This window comes from Scyliorhinus torazame, chromosome 18 (assembly GCF_047496885.1).
Source record: "Scyliorhinus torazame isolate Kashiwa2021f chromosome 18, sScyTor2.1, whole genome shotgun sequence".
NCBI lineage: Eukaryota > Metazoa > Chordata > Chondrichthyes > Carcharhiniformes > Scyliorhinidae > Scyliorhinus > Scyliorhinus torazame.
The window spans coordinates 119,373,909-119,400,339 of record NC_092724.1 but is presented as its reverse complement, the minus strand read 5'-3'; the positions used below and the strand labels follow the sequence as shown (position 1 = coordinate 119,400,339).

The 26,431-nt window shown below is 46.8% G+C and overlaps 1 protein-coding gene across 2 annotated transcripts in view; it reads right to left on the bottom strand.

The window, feature by feature from the left end:
- Positions 1-26,431, bottom strand: part of tmem104 (transmembrane protein 104) — a 286,532-nt gene that overhangs the window by 174,840 nt on the left and 85,261 nt on the right. For both annotated transcript variants that reach the window (XM_072483238.1, XM_072483239.1), the window contains exon 7: positions 6,690-6,789. In XM_072483238.1, the coding sequence (XP_072339339.1) occupies positions 6,690-6,789 (100 nt within the window). The remainder of the gene's footprint in view (positions 1-6,689; positions 6,790-26,431) is intronic.

The window sequence follows — 26,431 nt, the reverse complement described above, 5'->3', positions numbered from 1 at the left end:
AGCCTCTATCGCTGGCGGGCAGGGTGCAAGCAATTAAGATGATGGTCCTCCCGAGGTTCTTATTTGTATTTCAATGTCTCCCTATACTAATCACTAAGACATTTTTTAATAAAATAGACAGGAGCATCACGAGCTTCGTGTGGGCAGGGAAAGTTCCGAGAGCAAGGAGGGGGTTCCTTCAGCGTAGTAGGGACAGAGGAGGATTGGCACTACCGAACTTGGGCAATTACTATTGGGCCGCCAATGTGGCAATGATACGTAAATGGATGATGGAGGGTGAGGGAGCGGCGTGGGAAAGACTGGAGAGAAAGTCCTGTAAAGGGACGAGTTTAGAGGCGCTGGTGACGGCGCCGCTACCGATCTCACCTAAAAGGTTCACCACGAACCCGGTGGTGGCGGCAACATTGAATATCTGGGGACAGTGGAGGCGACAGAGAGGGGTGCGGGGAGCCCTGGTGGGGTCCCCAATCAGGAACAACCATAGGTTCACCCCAGGAAGAATGGATGGAGGATTTCAGAGCTGGTTCCAGTTGGGAATTAGGAGGGTGGGAGATTTATTTATAGATGGGACTTTTGAGAGCTTGGGAGCATTGGAGGAAAAGTATAAGTTGCCCCGGGGAAATTTCTTGAGATATATGCAGGTGAGGGCATTTACTAGACAACAGGTGAGGGAATTTCCGTTGCTCCCGACACAGGGGATACAGGACAGGGTGCTTTCAGGGGTGTGGGTCGGAGAGGGCAAGGTGTCAGAGATTTACCGAGAGATGAGGGAAGAGGGGGAGGAGTCGGTGGGCGAACTAAAAGGAAAGTGGGAAGAAGAACTAGGGGAGGAGATAGAGGAGGGTATGTGGGCTGATGCCCTAAGCAGGGTAAATTCCTCTTCCTCAGTCGCCAGGCTTAGCCTGATTCAATTTAAGGTGCTACATAGAGCACACATAACGGGAGCAAGATTGAGCAGGTTCTTTGGAGTGGAACACAAATGTGGGAGGTGTGGCGGGAGCCCGGCAAACCACGCACATATGTTTTGGGCATGCCCGGCACTGGAAGGGTATTGGAAGGGAGTGACGGGAGTGATTTCGCGGGTGGTGAAGGCCCGGGTCAAACCAGGCTGGGGGTTAGCTCTATTTGGAGTTGCGGAAGAGCCGGGAGTGCAGGAGGCGAAAGAGGCCGACGTTGTGGCCTTTGCGTCCCTAGTAGCCCGGCGCAGGATCCTACTCATGTGGAAGGAGGCGAAACCCCCCGGACTGGAGGCCTGGGTAAATTATATGGCGGGGTTCATTAAACTGGAGCAGATAAAGTTTGCCCTGAGAGGATCGGCTCAAGGGTTCACCAGGCGGTGGCAGCCATTTCTCGACTACCTAGGGGAACGTTAGAGGGAAGACAGATGACCAGCAGCAGCAACCCAGGGGGAGGGGAGGGGGGGGGGTTTAGTTTAGGTCAAAGATAAAGGGGTTTTGTTACTTGTGTATTGTTTAAAATTTCTGTATTATTGTTGCGTTTGCTTTGTAAGAGGGGAAAAATTGTTGTTTGGGAAAAAATTTTCAATAAAACATTTATTTAAAAAAAAAAAAAAAAAAGCACTGCGGCCTACGGCACTGAGGGCAAAAGTTCGATTCCGGCCCCGGGTCACTGTGTGGAGTTTGCACACTCTCCCCATGTCTGCATGGTTCTCACCCCCACAACACAATGTGCAGGTTCGGTGATTTGACCATGCTAAATTGCCCCTTAATTGGAAACTATTTTTTAAAAAAAGGAAATGGCAGATGAATTGAGCAGGTATTTCACATTGGTCTTCACTGTAGAGAATACAAGTAACATTCCAGAAATAGTTGTAAATCCGGAAAGTGTGGGAGGAAGTCCAGAAAATTATCAACAGGAAAGTGGGTTTTTAGGATAGTGTTGGAAATGTGGGCTGAAAAATCCCTGGGTCCTGATGGATTTAATCATCTGGTCTTAAAAGAAGTGCCTTGCGAGATATTTGATGCGCTGGTTTTAATTTTCCAAAAATTACTAGAATTGTGAAAGGTTCCATTAGATTAGAAAATAGCTAGTTACCCTTGGGAAACAGGAAATTGTAAGGATGCCATCCCATTTACCCAGTTTCTCTGCCTCAGTCACATATGTTCCAATGATGCCACTGTTGAATCTGACATCTGCCTTCTTCCTTAATCGAGGATTTTACTCATTGTGGTTGGCAGGGAACTCAATCAGGTCCAATCCACTTCCAGTCCTTACCGCTTCCCTTCCTTCCCAGAGCCATGTTAGGGTGCCCCTTTGTCTTCATTTTCCACCCCACCAGCCTCCACATTTAATGCATCATCCTCCATCAACTCCCATCATGATGCCACCACGAAACACAGCTTTCTCCTCACTCACTTCGCTTCTTCCCCCCCCCCCCCCCCCCCCTCCCTCCTTAAATCAGCATCCCAGAGACTTCTCCTACCATTTCACCCTGGTCCACTCCTCCATCACTCCCAACTCCTCATCGCCTTCCCACGGCACCTTTCCTTGCAATTGCAGGTGTGACACCTGTCGCTTTACCTCCTCCCTCTTCCAAGGTCTCAAACACTTTTCAGGTGATGCAGCATTTCACTTGCACTTCCTTCAATTTGGTTTTCTGCGTTCACTGCTCCCAATGCATTCTCCTCTACATTGGGGAGACTAAACCCACATTGGGTGACCACTTTGTGGAACACCTTCTCGTGGCCACTTTGTGGAACACCTTCTCTCAGTTTGCAAGTACGACCCCAACCTTCCTATCACTTGCCATTTCAACTCAGCATCTTTCTCTCATGCCCACGTCTGTTCTTCGTCTGCTGTAACATCCCAGTGAAGCCCAACACAAACAGGAGGAGCAGCACTTCATGTTCCGGTTGGGCACGTTTCAGCTCTCTGGACTCAACATTAAGTTTAACTACCTTAGATTGTGACCCTTCTCCTTCAATTCGGCCCCTTTTTAAAAAAAAAAAAATCTAAATTCCCAATATTACCCTCAACGTCCTTTATGGTGGATCTTACCAAGTTTTATGATCATTTTTCCACAGCAAATGTTTTACTGTTAGATCAATTAAATCTGTCACATTTCAAAATACTAGATCTAGAATAACTATGGTTGGCTTCGTAATAAACTGTTCTGGAAAACGGTCATGAAAGTATTCTAGAAGTATATCTTCTAAACGACCTTTGTCTATTTGATTGGTCCAATCCAAGATGATCAAGGTTCCCCACAATTATTACAATGTCTTTGTTACAAGCTCCACCTATCCCTTGTATAATGCTCGATCCAATGTATGACTCAGGGTTGCCCAAAATACAGCCTGCAGGCCACAATCCAGTTTGCCAGGCCTCACCATCCAGTCCTTGGACTCTGTTCAAAATACAGGCAGGTGGAAATGACAGATCTGCCAGCGGCTGCTGTCCAATCACGAGCTGCTTTTCTCTCCCGTGTTTGCTACCGATGGGCAAAGTTGTGAGATGATCAATAGCAATTGCCGGAGAGAAACAGTCTACGATTAGAGGAAGAGTGAGCAGTGTGCAGGCAAGTGGCCATAGTGCATCTGTGCTCCTCCTTTGGCCACGCTCTCCCTCTCTCACCCTCCTGTGCAGGTACTGGCGTCCTAAAGGCGCACAGCAGCCAAGAGGGCCGAGCAGTCCTTGAGGAATAGCAGTTGCAGCAACAGCAGCCACCAGGCCACCCACCTGGGGCAGCTGGAGTCACAGACTGACTGAGTGAGGAAGCACATGTTGCCGCTTTCAAAAGCCAGAATTCCTCCACAGCAGCAAAATGTCCAAATTTCATAGGTCCAGGTGGAGCATGAACAAGTTCATGAGTGCAAGCGCACAAGACATTGAGGGTGTGTGAGAGTTTAAGAGCAAACAAGAACCCCGAGACTTCATGCTTAATGTTCTTTCCAAAATTTGCTCTTGGCTATTTGAATGAGAAAAGAATTGAAATATGACCCCACGAGAAAAGATTGGACAACCCTGGCATAACTGTGGTTATAAAAGACTTTGCAAGAACATGGACAGGTTTGGCGGAACAGATTGAGACACAGATGAAATTCAATACTGGGAAGTATGACATTTTACCACACATTCTACTTCCTGAGCTTCAGAATAAAGATCCATTCTCAACTGTCCTCATGTCATCCTTTACTATGAGGTTTACTCCTCCTCCTTTTCACATTCTAACTTTGAAACGCTGTACACCTTGGAATATTTATTTCCCAACCATGACCACCTTATAACCAGATGTGTTGTGGGAATTAGGATTAAACCATTTGTCTCTATTTCTGATGCTAGCTCATCCACCTTATTCTGAATATTTCATAAATTCAGACAAAGCCTTTAATCCCATTTCTTACTCTTTTATTTAAACTTTTCTTTCTACAGGGACCTTATTTGATGATAACTCTCTTCCTGTCCCACTCTGCTGGTTTTTACCTGAATTGCTATACTGCCTTGACTTTTCTCCTTAGATTTCTAAATCTCCCTTCACCTGACCTCTTCCTTTGCCTTTTAGTACAAAGCACTAATGTAAATTTATACAATTTGGTAAAAAGAACAATCAGAGGCAATATAAAATAAGGATTTCATTCGAAATGGGATGCAGGAACAAAGACAACCGAGGAAAGGTGCAGAAATCGCTCAAGGCACAATGCAGGTTAAGGAAGTGATTAAAATTGAAAATGGGGTCCTGGGCTGACTGAAAATGGACAGAGCACAAAAGCAAGGAAATTATGACATACCTGCATAGGACAATGGTTTGGTCACAACTGGCGGAGTGTGTCCAATTCCCAGTACCACACATTAGGTAGGAGGCAGTGCAACTTTTAGAGAATTACCATAGATTATCATAGAATTTGCAGTGCAGAAGGAGGCCATTTGGCCCATCGAGTCTGCACCGGCTCTTGGAAAGAGCACCCTACCCACGGTCAACACCTCCACCCTATCCCCATAACCCAGTAACCCCACCCAACACGAAGGGCAATTTTGGACACCAAGGGCAATTTATCATGGCCAATCCACCTAACCTGCACATCTTTGGACTGTGGGAGGAAACCGGAGCACCCGGAGGAAACCCACACACACACACGGGGAGGATGTGCAGACTCCGCACAGACAGTGACCCAAGCCGGAATCGAACCTGGGACCCTGGAGCTGTGAAGCAATTGTGCTATCCACAATGCTACCGTGCTGCCCTAATTCGTAGGAACGGTTTACGAAAATTATTCCATGGGTGAGGAACTCAATTTCAAGGATATGTCGGAAAAGTTAGGGTGTTCGTCAAGAAATGATGGTGGAGAGAAGATTTGAAAAGGTGTTCAAAATCATGAGTGGTCTAGACAGTAGGTAGAAGAACCGTTCCCATTGGAAGGATCGAGAACCCGAGGCCTCGATTTTAAGGTGAATGAAAGAAGAACCAAAGGTGACATTAAGAGAAACTTTTCTATGCAGCGAGTGGTTCGGATCTGGAACGCACTGTTCGAGAGTTGGTGAAGACAATTAAATTGGATTAGAACCTGAAGAGATAAAAATTGCAGGGCTTCAGGGAGTGGGGCTAGCCGATTTGCTCTTGCAAACAGTCAGCATGGACACGCCATGCCGAATAACCTATGCTGTAACCATGTGATTTCTTTCTCAGATCAGCCAATAAATCTCTATCAAACCACCCCATCAGGCAGTGCATTTCAAATCTTAAGCTGTTGCATAAAAACAAGCTTACCCTTTGTCGCCTCCACTTCTTTTTCACCTTTAATCTCTGCCCAGTGGTCATTGACCCTTCAACCAATGGAATAAATCTCTATGTGCTCTATCCAAACTCTTATTTTAAATGTCTCCATCGCCCCTTAGTCTTCTTGGCCCAAAGAACAATTGAAGCTTCTCCAATCTAGACATGCAACTACAATCCCTCATCCCTAGGACCACTCTCTGCAAAGGCTTCAAGCCCTTCCTGAAGTGTTCAACTAGGACTGATCTAGAGTTTTAACTTCCTTCTGTTTTTTGCCCCCCCCCCCCCCCCCCCCCCCACCCCCACCCCCCACCCCCCACCCCCCAGACATGATGAGACTTTTCCCATTAAAAATCAGTCCACATTTAGGTTATAAATGAACACTGCCTGCTGATATCCTGCTGTTTCTGTGTGCAGTGTAATTAAAACTCACAAATATAAATGAATATGGCCAGACAATGCCGCTGGCCTGTGACATTACTCCTACGGGTGGGATGAAGGTGCAAGTTTCGAACCACTGGAGACAGACACTGTTCACTGATGCCACAAGTGTGACTGCCTGATCTGATCAGGTTATTTCCACTTCTATTGCTATGAACATTGGGGTTAATGAGAGCTACACATCTTTAACCTTACTTTGCAATTTGAGACATAATTAACAACACAGGCCAAAGCATGGTTAACTATTAGAATCTCAATTTAGCAGCTGCCAGCAAACTGGAAATGAGTATTTTTGCTGCTAGAGGGAAATTGCATTGAAACTAACAAGATGAAATACTAAATGGTTATTCTGCTTTTATCCCCATAATCAATTTTCTTTTGTCTCATCTTCTTTGTTTTAAACTAACTGCATGGACCATTCATCAGAAAATTGGAAAAATTAAGATTCAAGAGGTCAACAACAATCTCACTGACATTGCAGCTAAATGAAGGGCAAGAGCATCAATCGAGCACTTACCAGACGACTTCAGTGAGGGAATATGGGACAGCAGCTGCGTATATAGCCAGATCCCCATAGAGGTAGATTATGATGCAGATGTAGAACATGTTGACTCCCACTGTGGGGGAAACAAACAAAACAAATTAAAGATGCTGCAACCCATATGTGTTCTCAAACCTTTGTACAAAGACAGATGCTCTTCGCTGCCACCAACTTTATTTTCAGTTATTGGCATTTGATACTGAAGTGAGTGATGCCAAGAATGACCTGTGCAGCAATCTGTCCTTTTTGTCTTTGTGGTTGTGAGAGATTATTCACCATGGGAACTGCCAAAAGTGAAATAGGTAACTTTCCTCCAGCGCTGCAGATTCTTTTAAGTAAATTACTAAAACACACCATTGATGATGTATTTTCAGGGTGTAATAAAACACTGTAGACCGCACACTGGTAATGGGGTCCTCCATTGAGTAAACAGTACTATGTAATTAACGGCAGCTAAGCATCCAAGATTTGGTCACCGGAGCTGAAATAATTGATATCAGGCAGAACAATGGTTGACCACTACAGGTCTTCAACACCACGGGGCAGAAAGAAAATGCCAGCCAGTGTTCCTGCTCACATCTACTATCAAGAGACTTTTTAAGGGACATGGGCTAGGTCAGCATTTATTGTTCCATCCCAAACTGCCCTCGAGAAGGTGTTGGTAAGTTTGCCTTCTTGAACCGCTGCAGTTCATATGATGTAGGTGCATCCACAGTACTGCTAGGGAGGAACTTCCAGGATTTTGATCCAGCAACAGTAAAGGAATGGTGATGTATTTCCATGTATCCAGGATGATGAATGGCTAGGAGGGAAACTTCCAAGTGGACTTCGACATAGGTGAATATTAGATCTGGATAGAATTGGGTTCAGCCGCAAATATCCCCCAAATGCTAGGCTTGGGGACTAAATGGCCACTTGTATGAAGCGGAAAAGGTTGCCAGAATCCTTAGATTGAGCCCTGAACAGGTCAATGGCTGTAGGAGAACGCATTAGAAAAGCTTCAGAAGACAAAAACATCCATTTCAAAGCTACTGCCACAGTACGTGGTTATCAACCAAACCAGATACATGAACATAGAAAATGAAGCAGGCAAATCGGCCCTCAAGTCTGCTCCACCATTCGATATCATAGCTGACCCGTTTGCGTTTATAGTTCTACATTCCCATTTACCCCAACAACCTGGTTTTTAAAAAATTGCATCAAACAAAAGCAGAAAGATAGCTCCAAGTATCAATATACCATAGGTACAGCACAAAGCAATACAATAGGCATTACATAACAGGTAACCAGATAAAATCAGGGACAAAAGCCCCAACATGTTCCTTCCACGGATAACTGACCTGTCTGTACCCAAACAGGACACAGGCAACATTACAGACCTACATCTCACCCACAGCTTCAAAACAAAAGACAGAACAAAACAAAAAACATACCCCAAGAACCCGAGACCTACTCTTACAGCACAATTTAGACTCCCCTCCAGATCAGGACCAGAACAGGCAGCCATCCTACACCTTTGAGATGGCAAAATGACAACAACAAAAGGCAAAAGATGGACCCGACACAACCAAACCTTAATACCAGCCAAGTGTCTCCAATAGAACTAGCAAAAAGGGAGCAAGAACAAGAATCCGAACTTCCATAATTCCATCTCAGCCCCAGATCAAAGGACAAAACCGGACCATCAGTACCACCCTCAAGAGGACAAAAGGATATTGTGGGGCCAAGAACCCAATTTCCTGCAGCCACCATGAATCAGAGGATTCTGAAATGACCAACAAATCACGGCACACAGTAAAAGCCAGGTCACCCAAAAAAATACTAACCGATGTGGACAAGGACAAAGATTGAAAGAAGAGTAGAGTCAGAGCTGTTTGCGCATTCATCACGCATGATGTGGTCTCACCAATGCCCTGTATAACTGAAGCACCACCTCCTTACTTTTCTGTTCAATGCCTCTCGATTTAACAATAGCATTCAGTTAGCCTTCTTAATTACTTGCTGTATCTGGATACTAACTTTGTGACTCATGCACTAGAACATCCAGGACCCGCATCTCTGTAACAGCTAACACATCATATGCATTTACTTCAATGTGCACTATCAATTCATTTACTTTGGCATGAATGCTACATGCATTCAGACACAGAACCTTTCATTATCTTTGTACCATCTATTCTTGATTACTGGTGTATTCTTAGGTTTTAACTCTCTATCCTTCCTACTATTCTATGACCCTCGTATCCCATTTTATTGTGGTCTCTTGCCTTGAATCTACCTCTTGGCTTGCTACATCTGTCTACCCAAGCTGAACTCTGGTACAAGGCAGACAACACAGCCTTTTGCACTCTCGTTATTTGTTGCGGAGAACAGCATCTATCCCCCTCACTATACTGTCCTCTACTACCAATACATTCCCATTCGCTCCACGGGCTTGAAAAGCTTCCTGTACCATGGTACCAAGGCTAGCCTGCTCATTCACCTTGCAGACCTGAACTCTCCAGCACTTTTGGTCTCCCATCAATGCAGCAACTTGACTCATGTCTCCTTCTACTCAGACATCTGGAGTAGACTGGTCTACCATTGAAGTTCACATGCACATGAGACCGCATGGTTCGGTTGGAGCAGCAATTGGATGCACTTAGGAGCATGCAGGTGGCGGAAAGCGTCATAGATCGCAGTTATGTAAATGTGGTCACACCCAAGGTGCAGGCAGAGAAATGGGTGACCACCAGAAAGGGCAGCAGTCAGTGCAGGAATCCCCTGTGGTTGTCCCCCTCTCGAACAGGTATACCCCTTTGGATACTGTCGGGGGGGATAGCCTATCAGGGGAAAACAGCAGCAGCCAGAGCAGTGGCACAACGGCTGGCTCTGATGTTCAGAAGGGAGGGTCAAAGCGCAGAAGAGCAATAGTAATAGGGGACTCTAGTCAGGGGCACAGATAGGCGCTTCTGTGGACGTGAAAGAGACTCCAGGATGGTATGTTGCCTCCCTGGTGCCAGGGTCCAGGATGTCTCCGAACGGGTAGAGGGCATCCTGAAGGGGGAGGGCAAACAGGCAGAGGTCGTTGTACATATTGGTACTAACGACATAGGCAGGAAGGGGCATGAGGTCCTGCAGCAGGAGTTCAGGGAGCTAGGCAGAAAGTTAAAAGACAGGGCCTCTAGGGTTGTAATCTCGGGATTACTCCCTGTGCCACGTGCCAGTGAGGCTAGAAATAGGAAGATAGAGCAGCTAAACACGTGGCTAAACAGCTGGTGTAGGAGGGAGGGTTTCCGTTATCTGGACCACTGGGAGCTCTTCCGGGGCAGGTGTGACCTGTATAAGAAGGACGGGTTGCATCTAAACCGGAGAGGCATAAATATCCTGGCCGCGAGGTTTGCTAGTGTCACACGGGAGGGTTTAAACTAGTATGGCAGGGGGCTGGGCACTGAAGCAATAGGTCAGAAGGTTGAGAGCATTGAGGGAGAACTAGGGAATAGGGACAGTGGGGCTCTGAGGCAGAGCAGACAGGGAGAAGTTGCTGAACACAGCGGGTCTGGTGGCCTGAAGTGCATATGTTTTAATGCAAGAAGTATTACAGGTAAGGCAGATGAACTTAGAGCTTGGATTAGTACTTGGAACTATGATGTTGTTGCCATTACAGAGACCTGGTTGAGGGAAGGGCAGGATTGGCAGCTAAACGTTCCAGGATTTAGATGTTTCAGGCGGGATAGAGGGGGATGGAAAAGGGGAGGCGGAGTTGCGCTACTGGTTCGGGAGAATATCACAGCTGTTCTGCGGGAGGACACCTCAGAGGGCAGTGAGGCTATATGGGTAGAGATCAGGAATAAGAAGGGTGCAGTCACAATGTTGGGTGTTTACTACAGGCCTCCCAACAGCCAGCGGGAGATAGAGGAGCAGATAGGTAGACAGATTTTGGAAAAGAGTAAAAACAACAGGGTTGTGGTGATGGGAGACTTCAACTTCCCCAATATTGACTGGGACTCACTTAGTGCCAGGGGCTTAGACGGGGCGGAGTTTGTAAGGAGCATCCAGGAGGGCTTCTTAAAACAATATGTAGACAGTCCAACTAGGGAAGGGGCAGTACTGGACCTGGTATTGGGGAATGAGCCCAGCCAGGTGGTAGATGTTTCAGTAGGGGAGCATTTCGGTAACAGTGACCACAATTCAGTAAGTTTTAAAGTACTGGTGGACAAGGATAAGAGTGGTCCTAGGATGAATGTGCTAAATTGGGGGAAGGCTAATTATAACAATATTAGGCGGGAACTGAAGAACAGATTGGGGGCGGATGTTTGAGGGCAAATCAACATCTGACATGTGGGAGGCTTTCAAGTGGCAGTTGAAAGGAATTCAGGACCGGCATGTTCCTGTGAGGAAGAAGGATAAATACGGCAATTTTCGGGAACCCTGGATAACGAGAGATATTGTAGGCCTCGTCAAAAAGAAAAAGGAGGCATTTGTCAGGGCTAAAAGGCTGGGAACAGACGAAGCCTGCATGGAACAGAAGGAAAGTAGGAAGGAACTTAAGCAAGGAGTCAGGAGGGCTAGAAGGGGGCACAAAAAGTCATTGGCAAATAGGGTTAAGGAAAATCCCAAGGCTTTTTACACGTACATAAAAAGCAAGAGGGTAGCCAGGGAAAGGGTTGGCCCACTGAAGGATAGGCAAGGGAATCTATGTGTGGAGCCAGAGGAAATGGGCGAGGTACTAAATGAATACTTTGCATCAGTATTCACCAAAGAGAAGGAATTGGTAGATGTTGAGTCTGGAGAAGGGGGTGTAGATAGCCTGGGTCACATTGAGATCCAAAAAGACGAGGTGTTGGGTGTCTTAAAAAATATTAAGGTTGATAAGTCCCCAGGGCCTGATGGGATCTACCCCAGAATACTGAAGGAGACTGGAGAGGAAATTGCTGAGGCCTTGACAGAAATCTTTGGATCCTCACTGTCTTCAGGGGATGTCCCGGAGGACTGGAGATTAGCCAATGTTGTTCCTCTGTTTAAGAAGGGTAGCAAGGATAATCCAGGGAACTACAGGCCGGTGAGCCTTACTTCAGTGGTAGGGAAATTACTGGAGAGAATTCTTCGAGACAGGATCTACTCCCATTTGGAAGCAAATGGACGTATTAGTGAGAGGCAGCATGGTTTTGTGAAGGGGAGGTCGTGTCTCACTAACTTGATAAGAGTTTTTCGAGGAGGTCACTAAGATGATTGATGCAGGTAGGGCAGTGGATGTTGTCTATATGGACTTCAGTAAGGCCTTTGACAAAGTCCCTCATGGTCGACTAGTACAAAAAGTGAAGTCACACGGGATCAGGGGTGAGCTGGCAAGGTGGATACAGAACTGGTTAGGTCATAGAAGGCAGAGAGTAGCAATGGAAGGATGCTTTTCTAATTGGAGGGCTGTGACCAGTGGTGTTCCACAGGGATCAGTGCTGGGACCTTTGCTCTTTGTAGTATATATAAATGATTGAGGAAAATGTAACTGGTCTGATCAGTAAGTTTGCAGACGACAAAGGTTGGTGGAATTGCGGATAGCAATGTGGACTGTCAGGGGATACAGCAGGATTTAAATTGTTTGGAGACTTGGGCGGAGAGATGGCAGATGGAGTTTAATCCGGACAAATGTGAGGTAATGTATTTTGGAAGGTCTAATGCAGGTAGGGAATATACAGTGAATGGTAGAACCCTCAAGAGTATTGAAAGTCAAAGAGATCTAGGTGTACAGGTCCACAGGTCACTGAAAGGGGCAACACAGGTGGAGAAGGTAGCCAAGAAGGCATACGGCATGCTTGCCTTCATTGGCCGGGGCATTGAGTATAAGAATTGGCAAGTCATGTTGCAGCTGTATAACTGTATAGAACCTTAGTTAGGCCACACTTGGAGTATAGTGTTCAATTCTGGTCGCCACACTACCAGAAGGATGTGGAGGCTTTAGAGAGGGTGCAGAAGAGATTTACCAGAATGTTGCCTGGTATGGAGGGCATTAGCTATGAGGAGCGGTTGAATAAACTTGGTTTGTTCTCACTGGAACGACGGAGGTTGAGGGGCGACCTGATAGAGGTATACAAAATTATGAGGGGCATAGACAGAGTGGATAGTCAGAGGTTTTTCCCCAGGGTAGAGGGGTCAATTACTAGGGGGCATAGGTTTAAGGTGAGAGGGGCAAGGTTTAGAGTAGATGTATGAGGCAAGTTTTTTTACGCAGAGGGTAGTGGGTGCCTGGAACTCGCTACTGGAGGAGGTGGTGGAAGCAGGGACGATAGTGACATTTAAGGGGCATCTTGACAAATACATGAATAGGATGGGAATAGAAGGATACGGACCCAGGAAGTGTAGAAGATTGTAGTTTAGTCGGGCAGCATGGTCGGCACGGGCTTGGAGGGCCGAAGGGCCTGTTCCTGTGCTGTACATTTCTTTGTTCTTTGTTTTGTTTGCACACTTGGGCAGTGCTTTGTAATTAAACTGCAAAGTCCAAAATAATCATCTATTCCACATTACAGGCATGCTTCATCTTCTTAAATGATATCAGTAGTTGTCCCTCGAGTATTTGATTATATTTCATGGACCAATAACCATAGATAATTCATTAAGGGCACACAAAAATCAGAATTTGTAACTGAAAATGTCAATAATAATCCTGAGCGGGGAGCAAGATAGTGACTTTGACTTTTATTGAGCATTTTTATTATGGACATCAAGGGATATGGAAGGTGGATAAATAGAGTTGAAGTACAGATCCAGCCATGAACTAATGATTACCAGGTTTGCAGCGCTACTCCTGTTCCCATGTACTACAAATGTGCCACCCTTCAATAAGTCTAATGGTGTAAGGAGTCTGGGAAAGTGGAGGAGGAGAAATCAGAGCACAGGAGGGCACTTCTAGGGAACACCAAGGCCAGAATGCTGTCGTCACCAGTTAAGGAATGATACTCACTGTCCATTATTCTTACAGCTTCCTACAATGGTGTACTTTTTCATGACAATTTAGTTACCAGGAATCTATACTGGCACTGGGCCCTCTATTGGGGAGCTGCGGCTTAAAACCAGGACAAGCCTCTATATGAACACGGGCATAAAGCCAGCCACCTGCTGGCACACCAGCTGAGAAAGCAGGCAAACACTAGAGAGATCGCACAAATTAGAGACAACAGAGGCACATTGGAAACAGACCCAGAAAAGGTCAACAAAACCTTCGAGCATGGGCTGGAGGCGGGCCCAAAAAACAGGATGGCTGATCAGCGATTGGGGGTTGGGGGAGGGTAAATGAGCCCCCCAACTAGGCTGATCACCTGGAATATTAGAGGGTTAAATGGGCCGGTCAAGAGGGCACGTGTGTTCGCGCATCTTCAAGACGGAAGGCGGATGTGGTCATGTTACAGGAGACGCACCTTGGAGTAACTGACCAGATTAGATTGAGGAAAGGCTGGGTCAGTCAGGTCTTTCACTCGGAACTGGATTCAAAGACTGGAGGGGTCGCGATCCTGATCAATAAGCGGGTGGTGTTTGAGGCGGGTAGAATAGTCTCAGACCTGGAAGGCCGGTACATTATGGTCAGTGAGAAACTGGAGGGGGTGCAGATGGTATTAGTAAATGTGTATGTGCCAAATTGGGATGACGTGGAGTTTATAAAGAGGATGCTGGGGAAGAAACCGGACCTGGACTCGCACAGGTTGGTCATGGGAGGGGACTTCAACACAGTTATTAACACTGGCTTGGACCGGTCAAGCTCGAAAACGGGCAGGGTGCCAACAATGGCAAAGGAACTAAAAAGGTTCATGGAGCAGATGGGGGGGGGAGGGGGGGGGGATCCATGGAGATTTGGGCAGCCGAGGGTGAAGGAGTTCTCCTTCTACTCACACGTGCATAAAGTGTACTCCCGGATCGATTTCTTCATTTTGAGCAGGGCCTTACTGGCAGGGGTGGTGGACACGGGGCACTCGGCGATCACAATCTCAGACCATGCTCCGCACTGGGTTGACTAGCAGGTTAAAGACAGTAACCAGCGCCCAAACTGGAGGTTAGATGTGGGACTTTTGGCTGACGAAGGGGTGGGCGAGCGGCTGAGGAAATGTATTCAGAACTACCTGCAGGTCAACGACACGGGGGAAATTTCAGCAGCGATGGTCTGAGAAGCACTGAAGGCAGTGGTCAGAGGGGAGCTGATCTCGATACGGGGCCCATAGGGAGAAGGTGACAGGGCAGAGATGGACCGACTGGTTAAGGAGATACTACAGATCGATAGGAGGTATGCAGAGACTCGAGAGGCAGGGCTTTTAAGGGAACGGCGGAGGTTACAGGTGGAGTTTGGCTTGTTAACCACAGGGAGGGCGGTGGAGCAGCTGAGAAAGGCGAGGGGGGCGATCAATGAGTATGGAGAGAAGGCCAGCAGAATGCTTGCACAACAACTTAGAAAGAGGGAGGCAGCCAGGGAGATAAGGAAAGTAAATGACGGAGATGGGAACCTGGTTGAAGATTCAGCAGGGGTGAATAAGGCGTTTAAGGATTTCTACAGTAGGCTGTGTAGGTCGGAACCCCCTGCGGGGCCAGATGGGGAGCTGGTAGAAGGGCTGTGGGCGATCGGGTTGGAAGAGATACTGGAGGGTCTGAAGGCCATGCAGTCGGGTAAAGCCCCGGGGCCGGACGAGTACCAAGTGGAGTTTTATAAAAAGTTCTCCGGGATATTGGGGCCGGTGTTGATGAGGCTGTCAATGAGGCAAGGGAAAGAGGGGTGCTGCCCCCGACTATGTCACAGGCCACGATTTCGCTGATTCTGAAGCGGGACAAGAACCCGGAGCTGTGTGGGTCCTACAGGGCAATATCCCTGTTGAATGGGGACGCCAAACTGCTGGCCAGAATTTTGTCCTCCAGGATTGAGGATTGTGTTCCAGATATTATTGGGAAGGACCAGACGGAGTTTATTAAGGGTAGGCAGTTGGTGACCAACATAAGGTGGTTGTTAAATGTGATCATGATGCCCCCGGAAGGTAGGGAGGTGGAGGTAGTGATCGCAATGGATGCAGAAAAGGCTTTTGATCGGGTAGAATGGGATTATCTGTGGGAGGTACTGGGACGGTTCGGATTTGGGCGGGGCTTTATTGACTGGGTCAGGTTGCTGTATCAGGCCCCTGCGGCAAGCGTACGGACGAATAGGACAACATCGGACTATTTTAAACTGCACCGGGGGACGAGACAGGGGTGTTGTTTCTCCCCACTGTTGTTTGTGCTAGCTATAGAGCAGTTGGCAATTGCTCAGAGAGCCTCAAGGGGCTGGTCTGGGGGGGGGGGGGGGGGGGGGGGGGGGGGGAGAAATCGATCGGATCCATTAGAGGGGATGGAAGGAATCATGAGGATTCCAGGAGAATTTGGCCGGTTTTCGGGGTATAAGCTAAATATGGGGAAAAGTGAGATGTATGCGATCCAGGTGAGGGGACAGGAGAGGCGATTGGGGAGCTGCCGTTTACATTAGTAGAGGGAGCTTTAGGTACCTAGGCATTCAAGTGGCGCGGGAATGGGACCGGCTGCATAAATTAAATCTGGCCCGGCTAGTAGACTAAATGAAGGATGATTTTCGGAGATGGGACGCGCTCCCGCTGTCATTAGCTGGGAGGGTGCAGATGGTGAAGATGACGGTCCTCCCGAGATTCCTGTTCGTGTTTCAATGTCTCCCCATCTTTATTCCGCGGTCCTTTTATTTTAATTTTTTAAAAACGGGTCAACAAAGTGATCTCTGGCTTTGTTTGGGCGGGGAAGACCCCACGGGGTAAGGAAGGTAATGCTTGAGCAAATTCGGGGGAGGGCAGGCTGGCGCTGCCAAATTTTAGTAACTATTACTGGGCGGCGAATATAGCCATGATCAGGAAGTGGGTGGTGGGGAAGGGGTCGGCATGGGGACGTATGGAGGCGGTTTCATGCAAGGGCGCCAGTTTGGGGGCATTGGTAACTGCGCCTCTGCCGTTCCCGCCGGCACGGTACTCCACCAGCCCCATGGTGGTGGCAGCCCCGAGAGTCTGGGGGCAACGGAGGAGACATGTGGGAGCAGAGGGAGCAACAGTCTGGTCCCCAATCTGTAATAATCTCCGGTTTGCCCTGGGAAGTATGGATGGGGGGATTCTGGATATGGCGGAGAGCAGGGATTGAGAGGATGGGGATATGTTTATAGAGGGAAGCTTTCGGAGTACAAGGGCGCTGGAGGAGAAGCTTGGGTTGGCGAGGGGAAACAAATTCAGGTATCTGCAGGTGCGGGACTTCCCACTCCTACCGCTAAGGGGGCTTCAGGACAGGGTAGTTTCCAGAGGGTGGGTAGGAGAAGGGAGCATCTCAGACATTTACAAGGAAGTTATGGGGTCAAAGGAGACGCAGACCGAGGAGCTGAAGCGCAAGTGGGAGGAGGAGCTGGAAGGCGAGATCGAGGATGGTCTATGGGCGGACGCGTTGAGTAGAGTCAAAGTGTCCGCAACATGTGCCAGGCTCTGCCTGATATAATTTAAGGTCGTTCACCAGACTGACATGACAGTGGACCAGATGAGCAGATTCTTTGGGGCGGAGGACAGGTTCGCAAAATGTGTGGGAGAACCAGCAAACCATCTCCACATGTTCTGGGCATATCCGAAGCTTAGGGGATTTTGGCAGGGGTTTGCAGAGGTCATGTCCACAGTATTAAAAACAAGGCGCTGAGTCCAGAGGTGGCGATTGTCGGGGTGTCGGAAGACCCAGGAATCCAGGAGGAGAAAGAGGCAGGCGTTCTGGCCTTTGCTTCCCTGGTAGCCCGGAGACAGAGACTATTAGCTTGGCGGGACTCAAAGCCCCTGAAGTCGGAGACCTGGCTATCGGACATGGCTAGCTTTCTCTGTTTGGAGAAAATCAAGTTCGCCTCAAGAGGGTCACTGTTAGGGTCCACCCGGAGGTGACAACCGTCCGACTTCTTCGCAGAAAATTAATCGTCAGCAGAAAGAGGGGGGGGGGGGTAGTTTAGCTTAGAGTAGGGAGTTAATAATAGGTGGGACCTGTAAGGGAGGGAGACGGCTTTTGCACTATGTTTATAGTTTCATGTACATTGTTTATTGTGTTGTTGTTATAATACCAAAAAATACCTCAATAAAATCTTTATTGAAAAAAACCTTAGAGGCCTTTTACCGAGGGCTGTACACCTCAGAGACCCTAACAGGGGATTCAGGGATGAAACGGTTCCTCAACGGACTGGACATGGCTGTTGTGGGGGTGGATAGCAAGTGGGGCTTGGAAGCACCACTAGAACTGGGAGAGATCATGGAGTGTATTAGCTCCCTGCAGGCGGGGAAGGTGCTGGGACCAGATGGGGTTCCCGGCGGACTTCTAGAAAAAATTCTACAGCACTTGTGCCTCACCTGCCGGTGATGTTCGCAGACTCGCTGGCACAGGGCACACTGCCACCTACGTTAGCACAAGGCTCAATCTCGCAATACCCAAGAAAGACAAAGACCCAACGGAATGTGGGTCATACAGACCCATCTCACTACTAAACATAGACGCTAAAATACAGGCCAAGTTCCTGGCCAAAAGGCTGGAGAACTGCGTTCCAGAACTGGTCGCAGAGGATCAGACAGGCTTTGTCAAGGGTAGACAGCTAATATCGAACACCATGCGCGTGCTGACTGTGATCATGATTCCATCCGGGGAGTACACACCAGAGGTGATCGTCTCCCCTGACGCAGAAAAGGCCTTCAACAGAGTAGAGTGGAAGTACTGGAGCGGTTCGGGCTTGGAACAGGTTTCACCTCCTGGGTGAAGCTCCTGTACAACACTCTCACGGCGAGCTTATGGGCAAACCACCAGCTCCCAGTACTCCCAGCTGCGCAGGGGCACGAGGCAGGGACGCCCGCTGTCCTCAGCCCGAGCAATCACTCTCAGAACAGCAAGAAACTGGAGGGGAATCCAAAAGGGTAGGCAGAAAGCACAGAGTCTCACTTTATGTGGATGACCTACTCCTCTACATCTCAGACACACAAAGCAGCATGGAAGGAATCATCGTGCTCCTGAATGAGTTTGGTGCCTTCTCAGGCTACAAACTCAACATGAGCAAAAGTGAACCTGCAAGGGGGAGGGAAGCACTGGTGGGACTGCCGTTTAAACAATCCCAACACAAATTCCGCTACCTGGGGATCCAAATCGCTCAACTCGTTGGGGGTTCACAAGTGAAACCTGACCAGTCTGACAGAGGAAGTCAAAAAGGACCTGCAAAGCTGGAACACTCAAGACTCTCCCTTGTGGGAGCGTGCAAACGATCAAAATGAACGAACTGCCCAGATACCTCTTCCTACTTACATCCATCCCGATCTATCCCCAAGGCCTTTTTGAACTCACTGGACAAATTTATCATGGTGCTTGTATTGGGGGTGGGGGAAGAGAATTTATCAGGGTGCTTGTATGGGGGGGGGGGGGGGGGGAGAGAATTTATCAGGGTGCTTGTATGGGGGGGGGGGGGGATGCTAGGATCCCAAAGAAGGTCCTACTGAAAACAAAGCCCTCCATAACCTACAATCCGACCACTGGGCAGCTACAGCAGAAAGAGTAATGGGATGGATTAAAGAGCCAGAAGCCGAATGGGTGCATGTGGAGGCCTCCTGCAGGGGAACCTCGCTCTGGGCCCATGCCACAACGGCACTCCCATCCCCACCCAAACACTCCAGCAGCCCAGTGGTGGTAGCCACCCTCCAGACCTGGAACCAGTTACGGCAGCAATTCACCTGACCGAAATGACACAAAGCCCCCATCTGCATCAACCATAGGTTCACCCCAGCACTGACTGACGCCACCTTTAAACGGTGGGGGAAGACGCTGACAGTCAGGGACCTATACACAGACGGCAGGGTCACAACACTGGACGAACTGACTGAGAGATTCCAGCTAGCTACGGGCAACAAACTCAGATACTTGCAGCTTAAAAACTTCCTACGGAGACAAGGGTGTACCCACGACCACCATGACAGACGCTACTAGAGGAATTACTGGACGCAAGCAATCTAGGTAGAGGAAACTATAGCGACATGTACGAACGACTGATAGAGAGGGTGGACACTGTATTGGACGCGACGAGGAGGAAATGGGAGGAAGACTTGGGGCTTGAAATAGGGTGGGGACTCTGCAGCACAGCACTATAGTGTCAACTCCACCTCCATGTGTGCAAGACTCAACCTAACACAACTAAAGGTGGTACATAGAGCCCACTTAACAAGAACCCGAATGAGTAGGCTCTTCCTGGGGGAAGAGGACAGATGCGAACGGTGCCAAGAAGGCCCAGCCAACCATGCCCAAGTTTTGCTCTTGCCCCACACTAGCTGGGTACTGGGCAGCCTTCTTCGAGGCAATGTCCAAAGTGGTGGAGATGAGGTTGGAGCCATGCCCGAAAGTGGTGGTCTTCAGGGTATCAGACCAGCCAGATCTCTTCATGGGGAGGAGGGCAGACTCCCTTGCCTCCCTGATCGCCCGCCGTAGAATCCTGTTCGGCTGGCGGTCAGCAGCATCATCTAAAGCTGCAGACTGGCTGTCCGACCTACCAGAATCTCTCCAAATGGAGAAACTCAAATTCACTATCCGAGGATCGGAAGATGGCTTCCTCAGAACATGGGAGCCATTCACCCAACTGTTCCCACACATGTTTTTGGCCAACAAACAAACAAATAAATAATCAAGTAGCCAAGAGCCAGGGGAAAGCTGCTGGGACACGATAAAAGAGAGGGAGGGGAGGGGGAGCAGTGCAGGAGGGGAGTAGCCAAATGCAGCTGAAAAGAAAGGGGAGCTGCAGAGAAGGAGGGGAGGGGAGGGGATCCAGAGGGAAGGAAAGAGGAGGGAACACAAACTGGAAGGAGAGCACGGGAAACAACAATAACAAACACAGCAGGGCAAAGAGTGTAAGAAAGTACAGCCGATGCAGAGACAAACGCATCAAAACGAAAAAGAAAACAGACGGGGAGAAGCAAGTAACATCAGGGGCACCACCCAGGCGCCCCTCCCATCTAGTTTTGTTGTGTCTGTTCTGTATGTATTTTTTTTTTTTTAAAAACAGGAAAGAGGAGGGGGGGAGGGGGGGGGGAGGTAAAGAGAGAAAGCACCACCCCCCCCCCACCCAGCACGTATAATGACATTTTTGTTCTTCGTTGCATATCCACTTCCCCCGTTTTATTTTCCCACCCCTTTGTTGGTCTCTTAGTTACGTAGTGTTTCTGTTATTTTATTTTTTTCTGTGTGTACATCTGTAAATATACCATGTATAAAACCAAATAAAAAACATTCTTTTAAAAACAAAACCAGGACAAGCAAAAGTGTGACTCAACCAGAATGAAGAATCCTCACTGCAACGGTATGGAATTATGACATTTAATGTAAAATCATGCACAGAAAACAAAATGCGAAGGAGATATAAAAGAGGCAAAGTTTGTTTTAAATGTTAAATGCTCCAATCATAATGTTCTGAAAGAATGAGACTCCACACTTGTCCAGTTAATTTGCAGGGACAAAAAGGTTGTTTGGCAGTAATTAAGACTGTCAATGTTTTTTTTTTAATGACTTACTCCTGAACCATGTGGCCTGTTTAGCGGATATCAGTGGGTAAGCACGACAATTTCATGCCATTTCCATATGCGAATATCAAATCTCTTGGTGAGGTGCCAACAGGCAGAGGTTTGAGCAGGACAAATCAGACAGCATCTTCCCAATTCCTGCATTCAGCTGCACATGTGCAGACAGGAGTTGTTGTCCAACTTATTCCATAATACCAGAGCCAATAGCCTCAGCATTGCTCCCATTTCAAAATGTCTGCTGAAATCTATGCAGCAACCAGTCATTTTGCAGAAGATTCACTGCCAGCCAAAATGTTACAGAAAAGTACATCGAATGATCGCGGAAGAATGAATTTAGTAGCGAGTACTTTGAAGCCTGAGAAATTACGATACTTCAGTGAATACAGAATACTTAATTGTTAAGTACACAATAGAACTTTGGCACACTGCAATAAAATATATTTTTCGGAATGAAATTTGCCCAGTGGCATGAAAAACTATAGGTTGCAGCAATGTCAAGCCAACCCTGCTGAATCTCAAATTATGACACTTTTAAGAATGTTAAACTTATTTTACTGTCTCTATTGATCAGCGTCTCCACTTTGGTAGAGAACAGTTTGTATCACAGTTCCCGGTTATCATGAGTTGTATTAAATTGCTGCCCTGCAGAGCTATCTCATTCTGCTGGCTGTATTTTAAATTTACTAATTACAAAGCTATCATCTTTGCAGTTTATGTTCCACTTCTAAGCCATGCAGCAAACCAATTGTTCCAGATGATATCTAGCAAGCATGGGGCCTTCAATCATCCATTTAGATCTTCATGGGTTAGTTCATACTGGACGATGCATGGAAGTGAAACAACTACCAGGAAGGTCATTGGAGAGAAGGGTTGGAGAGAGAAGAGTTGATTAATCTTTTTAGTTCAAGTGTGTGAATTCTCTCGACTCCCTTTAACTATAGCGTCAATATGAATGAATTGACAAGCCCTGCACAACGAAGGGCAAATTCAATGTAATGTGCAAGGACAATTTACAAAGCTGCTGTACTAATTTAAGAATTTAAAGACAGACAAAATCTCCTCATTTGCGTACAATTAGAACAGACTTTTCCACCAATGATCACAAGCACACGGTTAAAAGGCGGAGGGCGAAGCACGAGTTGTTTCCTTTTCACACAAGTAGATGAATTGCACTGGACAGGCAAAACATCGGAGGGAAGCTGGGAGAAAAAAGACCAGACTAACTGCAGCATCGATGGAAAGGAAGCTAAATACCTAGAAATTCAACCGTGATGGGAAACAATTTTGAAGTAATTTACTTGAAGTGCGAAAGAACCAGAGCTAGTCGGAGCATCTTAACAGCAGCAGTGCCAACTCAATTAACAAGATGTTTTACAACTAGGCTCCTGAATATTGCCACATCACCTCCAGTGGAACAGATGTGCTAAAATGGCATTTCACTTAATGTGATGGATACCGGGTAAGCACGAGAAATGAGAATAAATGCAAGGGTATTAGAGCAAGAAGAACCATCCTCATTAGAGCATGAAGATAAATTTCCAAAAAGAAAATTTGGACAGGAGGTAGGAAAAGATAGCATTGAGCAGGGATGAGCTGAAAGGGCAGAGAAAGACAATGAGGACCAGGACTTTGAAGTGTCCCCCCAAATCAGCACCCTGGAAGATAGGAAACAGGAGTAGGCCATTCAGCCCCTTGTGCCTGTCCCACTATTTAATGCGATCATGGCTGATCTGTGGCCTAACTCCATATACCGGTCTTTGGCCCATATCTCTTAATATCTTGGCTTCACAAAAAATCTATCCATCTCAGATTTAAAATTAACTGATCTAGCTTCAACTGCTGTATGTGGGACAGAGTTCCAAACCTCTACCACCCTTTGAATCAAGTGCTTCCTAACATCTCTCCTGAACGGTCTAGCCCTAATTTTTAGACTATGCCCCTTAGTTTTAGAATCTTCAACCAGTGGAAACAGATTATCTTTATCGACCTTGTCTTTCCCTGTTAATATCTTGAATACTTCAATCAGATCACCCCTTAACCTTCTAAATTCTAGTGAAAACAGGTAATCTCTCCTCGCATTGCAACCCCTGTAATCCAGGTATCATTTTTGCAAACCTACGTTGCATTCCTTTGAAGGTCAAAATATCCTTCCTATGGTTGTGGTGCCCAGAACTGCTCTCAATACTTCAAGTGGGGTCTAACCAGGGTTGTATACTCCAACCTTCTAGATATAAAGGCTAGCATTCCATTAGCCTTTTTGATTATTTTCTGCATTGTTCATGGTATTTTAAGGATGTACGCATCTGAACCCCACCCAGTCTCTTTGGACACCTGGTGTACCAAACTTCTTTGCATTTAGGAAGTACTCTGCTCTATACTTTTTGGTCCAAAATGGATAACCTCACTTACCTGTAGAGTAAATTCCAGTCAATAGAAATAAACTTGGATCCAAATGATTCAAGAGTTGTAAAGAGAAATTGCTTGTTGTGCTGAATTTTAAAGCTGCACAAATAGGCACTTGAGTACAAGTGGTCAAACGTTCAAACTAAAGAAAAAGACAGTTGGGAGTCAGCCATTTTGCAACTGGGAGGTGGATAGCAGATGCCGCTCAAGGATGTAGCCATCTGGGATGGCCACTTCCCGATTACAAAATGGACAATTTGCAAAGATTGCAGGGAAAATGAACAAAGCTGAGAAAACAAGCAGGTTCAGAGCTTGTCTGTATATTGGAGCCGCAGCTCCCAGACAAGATCAAAACTGTAGGCCTATTAGCATACTAATGGCCCATCTCCGGGAACAAAAGAGTAACATTTGAGTAACTGATACCAAGGCAGACACCCCGGCGCCAGAGGAGACCGAAACAAAGCAGGCCAACGGCCACCTAGGACATGCCCAGCCATCAGGGCACCCACCCCTTTATTGGGGCCAAGTTCAAGGCCCGTCCAAAAGAGTGCGAAGCCCCGTCGGGTATAAGGCGGCGGCCCAGAGAGAGAATCGCTCTCTTGGACTTGGCTCTCACAGCGGAGAGACCCATCCACCAGCTGCACCAGAAGCAAGTAAGTCCAAGGTCAACGCTCGCTACCAGACGGACGACCTTAGCTATTCCTCTTCACCACTTCGACCCCAGCAGCCTCAGATCCGAACAACAGCCATTGTTTCGCTGACTGAATGGGCGCCCGAAGCGAAGTATAGGCTTTAGCAGTAGTGATAGTTTAGTCTGTAGTATTTGTGCATGAGCAGATTTAAGTGTGTGTGTAAATAAATAAGCATTGACTTTGAACTAACAAACTGGTGTATCGAGTCTTTGATCGGTATTCGGTTTTGAACTTTGTGGCGGTATCGAAAGATACCTGACGACTCTAGAGCAAACGAAATTATGATGAAGGAAGGCGACCATATTGACCGCCATATTCAGAGCCAACCAAAGAGAGCAACAAGGGTAAAGTACATTAGCAGCAAATCCAGTTCGGTCAAAAGCTATGCTGTTCATTACTTGTAGTCAATATTTTCCAAGATAAAAAGATAGGCTTGCACTTATACAGCATCTTTTATAATCAGACGTCTCAAAGCACGCAACAGCTAATGAAACATTTTTGAAGTGCAGTCACTGCTGAAAGGTAGGAAAGTCAGCAGCTACGTAAACAGAGCAAACCCGCACTAACAGAAATGTGTAATGACCAGAAAAAACAATTTGACTTTGTTAATTGAGGGATAGAATTTAACCGGGGATAACACCCCTGCTCTTCTTTAAAATAGTGCCATGAGATTTATTGCATCATCTGAAGCACCACTGACAGCGTAGCAGTCCCTCAGTATTGCCCCGGAGCGCCAGCCTAGATTGTGTTCGGTCTGAATGGGACTTAAAGCCAAAATCCTCCAACCCAGGGGCAAAAGTGCCTGAGGTGCATCTCAACCGCTGATCCCAAGTTATTCTAATCATTTGTACTAAATAACATGTCAGGAGATGGAAATCAAAAATTGACACTTTTCGAAAAGCAAAATAATGCTGATGCTTGAAATCAATTAACAGAAAATTCCAGAACTGACAGGAGAGCCAATGATCAGAAGATAGAAATTTGAAATATTTGTCAATGGAATGGGGGGGAAAAAAAAAAAAAAAAAGAGGATAATTCCTCCTCCAGCACATGGAGTTATGATCTGAAGCAGATTTAATAACTTTAAAAAGAGAATTGGATTAATACCCAAAGGCAAAAAAAAAAACAGGGCAGGAGCAAGGGATTGGAAATAATGAGGTAGCACTTAAAGAGTGAGCAGAGGAATGTGTGTTGAATGGCCTCCTGTTCTGGTCAAGAGGAGGATTCTGATCACTTAAATGGCAGTTTCCCATTACCTCAATTGTAACATTAGTATCCATGATCTAATCAATGAAAGGCTATCTAGCCAACAAAGAACGATAACCAAACCAGTTTTAAACAACATCAGATCTGGGTTGACAGCTGCAACATAAAAAAATTCATTGATTGCAGTAACATTTGAGCAGCAGCCCTAAAATACCTTCCATTATACTTTGGCCAGCAACCCCACAATCTGCAAATTGGATCCCAATTGGGAAAGCAGCTATAAGAACCAAATCAGAATAAGAATTGATCTAAAAGATCAGAAATTACCAACAACAAAACAAGATGTACCTATTTAAGGGAGGGGAAAACAGGTAACTATAGGTCTGTTAAGCCTAACATGTTTGACAAACCTGTTGGGAGATTTCTTTGAGGATTTAACGAGCAGATTAGCCAAGGGGAAAAAAAAATTTCAGTCAGCTTCCAATAAGGTTGCTTATTGCACAAAATAAAACTAGAGCACGTGGAATTGGGGGGGTATACGGACATGAAATGAGGGTTGGTCAGCGGACAGGAAACAATAGAAATAAAAAGGGCCATTCCAGGGTTAGCAGGCTGCACCTGAATGATCAATGCATGGTCCCCACCCTCAATGATTTGGGTGTGGGGACCAAATGTACTACTTTCAAGTTTGTTGATGACACAAATTAGGTGGGAAGGAGAGTTGCGAGGAGGGTGCCAAGCGGCTTCAGGGAGATTTGGACAGGCTAAGTGAGTAGGCAGGAAAACAGCAGGCGGGACAGAATGTGAAAACTGTGAAATTATCTACCTTGGTCAGAAAAATAGAAAGGCAGAGCATTTT